Below are 6,593 nucleotides of genomic sequence, written 5' to 3' on the forward strand. Positions count from 1 at the left end.
CGGGCGGGGGGGGGGGGGTTGCCAGCGCAGTGACGTCACAGAGGCGTCCCCCGGCGCCCCGCTCACGGAGAGGGGTGGGCCAAGCTCAGGTCCCGCCCCTTCCCGTACAACCCCCCCCTCCCGGAAGTGAGGCCGGGGTCTCCCGCGCGCTGCAGTTCTCGTTTGTCGCGGCCTCCCTGAACCTTCGAGTTGTACCTCCACGGGGCTAGAGGGGCTGGGGAGCGCATCCCGCCCCCGCCCCCACCCACGCCGCCTCCCCCACCGCCGCCGCTGCCGCTCCCCACACACTCGGAATCCCTGGCCTCGCTCCCGGAGGCGGGGGCGCTGTGGGCTCGCGCGCGCAGGCCCCCGGCGCGTTCCAATCCGCGCGCCTGCCGGGCCGGGCCTCGTCGGCGCGTGCCAATTTCCGTATCCGGCTCCTGGCGCTTCCGGTCCTAGCTGGGCACATCTAGGAGGTAGGTGCGCGAGCGTGTGGGGACGGCCGAAGTGGTGCGGACGGCCGAAGTGTGCCGTCCCCCGCGTCGGTTTCTTCTCTGTTGATATGTGGTGTCAAAGGTCCTTTCTTGGGAGAAGGACTTGGGTGAGATGCATGTGGCGATTTCCCCCACCTGGAGATCAGGGACAGGGGTTCCTGGAACCCGCGCTGGGGATGCCTGGGTAAGCCAGAGGTCGTCTGTGGCATACCCCACACTGCCTTCGAGCATACTTAGACGTTCTCTCCCTGGACAGATGAGATAGCTCACCTATTCGGGCGTTCTAGATCACAGAGTTTCAGCTGGTTGGCCCTGCAACCCCCTCAGTTTGCGGTTGAGACAGATATTGAGAAGGGAAATGGCCTTCCTGTACAGCTGCTGAATTGTGGGGCTGTCCTAGAACCCAGGCTTCCTGGCTGAGAAGAAGTGCTCCTTCCATCATTTCACATTATCTGAGAGGTTACTCTGATGTCTTTCTCTCTCTTAAGTCCTAGGGAGATGGGTCTTATCTTACGGGTTCCCAAGCCTATGGGTTCCCATTATCAGTATCACCTTCTTCCCCAGGGTATACTGCAGACCTCCAGATGTTGGTCTGTGGGATTCGGCAGAGGATGAGTTTTCTATCCTCCTCTCAACTGTAAGCTACTCTTCCCAACTGTTCTCCCGCTGTCCACTGTCATCATGTCTACCTTACTCCTCAATCTGGATTTTGGTGAACCTCCCCCAAAAAAGGCATTAGAGGGGAATGCCAAGCACCGAAAATTTGTCAAGAAGCGCCGGCTCTTGGAACGGAAGGGCTTTTTGAATAAGAAACAGCAGCCCCCTAGCAAGGTGGCTAAGTTGCAATCAGAATCGTCAAAGAAAGGGAAATCTCCCAAGGTAGATGGCGCTTGGAAGGCCCCTCTTCTTTCAAAAAAGAAGACAGCTGCCTCCAGCGGTGGGTCAGGGCAGTCTCTGGACAAGCCATCTGCAGTGCCTTGGCTGACCCCTGCCCCTTCACAGAAGGCTGGTTCTGTTGTGGCCAAAGTAGACTTACTGGGGGAGTTCCAGAGTGCCCTACCAAAGATTAAGAGCCACCCAACTCGCCCCCGGAAGAAGGGCTCCCAGAAGAATGCCCCACAGAATTCCACCCAAGCTCATTCCGAGAAGAAATATTCTGGAGCATCCCAGAAGGGTCCGAGCAAGATGGTGGCAATTGACTGTGAGATGGTGGGCACAGGACCCAAAGGGCATGTCAGTTCCTTGGCTCGGTGTAGTATTGTCAACTACAATGGAGATGTGCTTTATGACGAGTACATCCTTCCCCCCTGCCACATTGTGGACTACCGGACCAGGTGGAGTGGTATTCGGAAGCAGCATATGGTGAATGCCACACCCTTCAAGATTGCTCGAAGCCAGGTGAGAGGCTGGGGGGACAGGTGGTCGTGGAGAAGTGGGTGGGAGAAGTCCAAATCATTTCTCCCCAAAAGATAGCACCCTGGAAAGGCAGTTGTGGAGGGAGGTATGGAGTGGGTGGAATAGCAGATGATGAAGAAGACTTTTCTTTGGGGAAAAGGAGTGGGGAGGGTCTGGAAAGTTACAACTAGTTGGTATAACTTTATTTATTTATTTTGTCTTTTTATCTTTTCTAGGGCCGCACCTTCGGCATATGGAGGTTCCCAGGCTAGGGGTCCAATCGGAGCTGTAGCCGCCAGCCTACACCACAGCCACAGCCACGCCAGATCCGAGCTGAATCTGCGACCTACATCACAGCTCACAGCAATGCTGGATCCTTAATCCACTGAGTGAGGCCAGGGATTGAAGCCGCAACGTCATGGTTCCTAGCTGGATTCATTAACCACTGAGCCACGACGGGAACTCCACAAACTTTATTAGTTAAGATCTACTTTAGGTCCCAAGTGGAATCCTATACTGGAGGAGTGGGAGTCTACTAGAGAAATAACAGCCATGATGGACAGAGCAGCAGGCATGCATGCCAGGGGGAAAGGGCTTAAGCCATTCTATGCCTTGTAGAGGTTGAGTCTAGGGTTGAGAACAGAGAAGTGGTGAGGGCTTCCCACACAAGACATAGTCTGTGGCAGTGTGGAAAGTTGGTGGTCGGAGAGGGCAGAATGTTGACAGGAGGAGCTGGGGTATGTGTATATACCTGGAACAGGGAGCCTGCAGTGAAGGGGATAAAAGACACAGGACGGGTATGTCGGGGTTCTTCTCTCACTCATTGAGCAAACCTTACTCTAAGCCCTTATGGTGAATATTGGAGGCACAGGCAAATGAATAGGAAAGGAGGGGGAGCTGGTAGAGTTGAAAGGGAAGGAAGAGTGGGCGCACTGGCCTTGGAAGACCTCCAGAGGGCGCCCTTGGCTTTGTAATTTCAGCTCCACATTCTTTGCCTTTCCTGGACACACACTGTTCCAGTAATTCTTTACACGCCAGAGCAGTCAGTTGGAGGAATTTCATCAGAGGTGGAACAATTGGATTTTAGAAAGAACTCGAAGAGTTGAAGGATGTCCTATGCACCAGGGGCACAGCTGAGCACAGGCCTGGGAGAGGCAGGAGGTGGGATGGGTCTGAAACAGCAAATCCACTCCACTTGAACGAGGCCTGTATGTTGAAATTCAAAGGTGTTGGTGGTCAGTAATCTGCCGGTGAAGTCAGGAGCAACTAAATACCAAGTTGATTGGACTATATCTGGTTTTCGTCATAAAAACCAGTGTCCAGGCTGGAGTATGAGCCTATGGAACATCCAGATGAGTCTGTTCCCTTCCAAGGGGTTCCACTGGGAGGCCAGGCATTGATTCTAGACCTGTTGCTCTTGTTCACAGTCTGTTTGGAACCCCTCTTTGATGATGGCCTTCACAGCTCATGGCATATTCTTTAGTTGTCCTCATTGGCAGTATGTCCTTAGGCGTTAAGATTCTGAAATGGTGAGAAATTATGAATCCCAAGGCTAGTGTGAATAAGGTTCCTGGCCATCTGGTAAATGTGCTCTGGTTATGAGCAGAAGGAGCTCTAAAGCAGTGGAACTGACTTTTTGTTAAAGCAGCATAAGCGTGGGTCCCTGGCTCACATCTCTTAGCTGCCTTGGTCTATAAGTGTTTTTTTTGTTGTTGTTGTTGTTGTTGTTGTTTTGTCTTTTTAGGGCCCTACCCGCAGCATATGGAAGTCCCCAGGCTAGAGGTCAAATTGGAGCTGCAGCTGCCGGCCACAGCCACAGCCACAGCCACAGCAATGGCAGATCCATTTAAACCCACTGAGTGAGGCCAGGAATCGAATCACTGTCCCCATGGATACTAGTCAGGTTCATCACCACTGAGCAATGATGGGAACTCCTGTAAGTGATTCTTAATTTTTTATGGCTTGTAGGCACTTTGGGCATCTGATGGAAGCCATGGCGTTCCCTTACCCCAAACAAACAAACATATGCATATCGATTTGAATATAATTTGGGGCTTCTGTTCCCTCCCCATCTTTGGTAGCCTTTGTCCCCAGCCTGTGTCTAAGGCCAACAAATGATCATGGTTAAAGAACCTCAAGTATTGGAGTTCTCGTCATGACGCAGCGGAAACAAATCTGACTAGGAACCATGAGGTTGCAGGTTCCATCCCTGGCCTTGCTCAGTGGGTTAAGGATCTGGCGTTACCGTGGCTGTGGGGTAGGCTGGCAGCAACAGCTCCGATTGGACCCCTAGCCTGGGAACCTCCATATGCTGCAGGTGTGGCCCTAAAAATGCAAAAAGACAAAAAAAAAAAAAACACACAAAAAAAACACATCAAATATAAAGCCAGGACTGAACTAGGTAGTTAAGTGAATATTGCATTAGAATAGAAATGAATGCAGAGCTAAGGAGCTGCTGGCAATGTAAGTCCAAACAGTTACACCATGGAACATGCCTGCTTTCATCTCCGGGATAAGAGGCAGATTTCAGGGCAAAGAAAATTACGGGAGAGGGCATTTGATGAAAAGAACCTGAAAGGACTTTTGGCCGTGTTGGGCTTTTGGGTTGCAGGGGCTACATATTCGAGTCCTCCTCACCATCACCTCTTCCACGCCTGTTTTAGATCTTGAAGATTCTCACAGGGAAGATTGTGGTGGGGCATGCCATCCACAACGACTTCAAAGCCCTTCAATACTTTCACCCCAAGTCCCTCACCCGAGACACCTCCCACATTCCCCTCCTCAACCGGAAGGCCGACTGCCCAGAGAATGCCACCATGTCTCTGAAGCGTCTCACCAAGAAGCTGCTGGACCGGGACATCCAGGTAGCGTCTCCTCAAATGCTTCCAGGCCCCCAGCTAGGACACTGGAGGCTCTCTTGCTGTCTGTCTCCAGGCTCTGACCCTAGAATTCCTTGGGTTGTAGAGAGATCCAGGCAGGATGCTTTGATGGGAGGAGCTTTGGGCAAAGGGGTCCATCTATACATAGGGAGAACTGTTCTCTGCCTCACAGCATGTTCCAGAGGTATATGGGAAAAAAGCCTTAAATTGGGAGTAAAACCATAACTAAGAACAGTAGAAAGCAGGTGGTTATGGAGGTCTAAAAGACCACATAGCGTATACAGGGACCGCTTGTGTATTTCACATGTTTGGCAGGTGGCCCACCTGGCATGAAGATGTGGACACATGTCCTGTATAGATCAGTTAAAAAACTGAGGAGGATGGAAAACTCGGAAGGCCTGTCTATGTTCTGGTATGTTCTGTCTGTATAGGAAAACATAGAACAATGTGGCATATATGTGTTGCCACAGGAAGGACTGAGGCAAATGGTAGCATGCGAGTTGACCCCCTTAAATTCGATAAGGTGTAGGGCCCCACCAGAGTTCTACCTTTGCAGCCCACTAACTGCAGAAGCAGCAGCAAATGTGGGGTTGGAGGAAACCAGATGGGAAGGGAAGAAACAGTCTATTGTAACTTCATGCTTTTTTCTCTCTCCCTTGGTCAGGTCGGGAAAAGCGGACATTCCTCTGTGGAAGATGCTCAGGCCACCATGGAGCTGTACAAGTTGGTTGAAGTGGAGTGGGAACAGCACCTGATCCAGAACCCCCCCAAAGACTAATGGTCGTGGGGATGCTGGAGATGTGGGGTGGCAGAGGCAGCAGTGCACCAGGAGGACGGGGCAGTGGACCCATGAACAGCTCTACCAGCTCCACGCCTTTGGAAGCTAGAGTTATTGGGGAGCGTGAGGCTCCACCCCAGACTTAATATCCATTGAAGTTTCACCTCAGGTGTTGTGTTCTGTGTGTCCTGGTTAAGTGTCCCATGGAAGGAGGAAGTCTCCACGTCAGAACCCAGCCCTAGGCTGTTTACCTCTAAAGTGGTGCTAACTGTGGGGCCCAGGGTGCTTTGCTCCTGGGAAAGCCTTTTGACTCTCAAGGGGCAGGGCGTACTGGGAAATGTAGTTTCCCAAACTGCCTTATCACTAGGGCGGCCATATGTTCCATTTTTTTATGCCTTTTGTTTTCAAAAACAGCTCCCTCTTTCCCTCTCAGAAGTATCCTGTTGGATGATAGATAACGTACATGATCCCATGACATCTCTCAGACTCTGCTTTTGGCTCAGAGTCTACATCTAGTCTGTGTTGGGATATCACCTGTTCTTCACCTTGACTTCCAGAGGCGCCATCCCTGGTGAGGGTTTGTTCTCAGGGCCCCAGGGCAGTAGAGACAAGAGAGTGTGACTTGGAAATCCATTTTTCTGATTTAGGAAAGCAGTCTCTTTCCTAAAGTGATAGAGGATTTATTTAATTTAGATCCCATTTGGTAGCCTACAAAAGAATGTACGGTGTTTTAATGGTTTTTAGTCTTCTACTTTGCTAAACCAAGCCTCTAAATCTCAAATTATTCCCCTGATAAATTTTTATAAAGGAAAAACAGTTGTGCAATGTTTTCTTTATAACCTCACATTGAATAGCTTTGTCACAGGTCCTGTAGAGGTGTCATTCTGTTAGGGGGTCCAGGGTCTTTGGGTGATACTCATGGGGCCCTGATTTGCTGGAAGTCATAAGGAGCGCTGACCGAGCCTTTGTGCGTAGCCCATGTACTCTGCTGCCTTGTCCTCGTCCCTACCACAAATCAACAGGTACACCTAAAGTGACACCCCAAGCCATTCGAACACCCTCACACAG

The 6,593-nt window shown here is 51.1% G+C and overlaps 1 protein-coding gene across 4 annotated transcripts; it reads left to right on the plus strand.

Moving 5' to 3' along the window:
• The first annotated feature begins 122 nt into the window (after positions 1–122).
• On the plus strand, positions 123–6,339 carry ISG20L2 (interferon stimulated exonuclease gene 20 like 2). 4 transcript variants are annotated; one of them, XM_085021284.1, is made up of 4 exons: positions 123–932; positions 1,038–1,871; positions 4,532–4,732; positions 5,412–6,339. In XM_085021284.1, exons 2-4 carry the CDS (start codon positions 1,155–1,157, stop codon positions 5,523–5,525), a joined length of 1,032 nt encoding a protein of 343 aa, XP_084877410.1. In that variant the 5' UTR covers positions 123–932; positions 1,038–1,154; the 3' UTR covers positions 5,526–6,339. The 4 variants fall into 4 exon arrangements, with proteins under 4 accessions (XP_084877410.1, XP_001924782.1, XP_020945321.1 ...); XM_001924747.6 differs by having other exon boundaries at positions 123–455; XM_021089662.2 differs by having other exon boundaries at positions 430–657.
• The last annotated feature ends 254 nt before the right edge of the window (positions 6,340–6,593 follow it).

The sequence above is a fragment of the Sus scrofa genome, chromosome 4 (assembly GCF_054392235.1).
Source record: "Sus scrofa isolate SSC_HxYL_T2T_F1_AM1 chromosome 4, Sscrofa_HxYL_maternal_Yorkshire_Landrace_v2.0, whole genome shotgun sequence".
Taxonomy (NCBI): Eukaryota; Metazoa; Chordata; class Mammalia; order Artiodactyla; family Suidae; genus Sus; species Sus scrofa.

What these genes read in the sequence shown, in the direction of transcription:
- ISG20L2 (XM_085021284.1), top strand. Translation starts at nt 1,155, where the DNA reads ATGTCTACCTTACTCCTCAATCTGGATTTTGGTGAACCTCCCCCAAAA. An exon ending in TCAAGATTGCTCGAAGCCAG is followed by an intron (nt 1,872 to 4,531) that starts GTGAGAGGCTGG and finishes CGCCTGTTTTAG; the next exon opens with ATCTTGAAGATTCTCACAGG. An exon ending in TGCTGGACCGGGACATCCAG is followed by an intron (nt 4,733 to 5,411) that starts GTAGCGTCTCCT and finishes TCCCTTGGTCAG; the next exon opens with GTCGGGAAAAGCGGACATTC.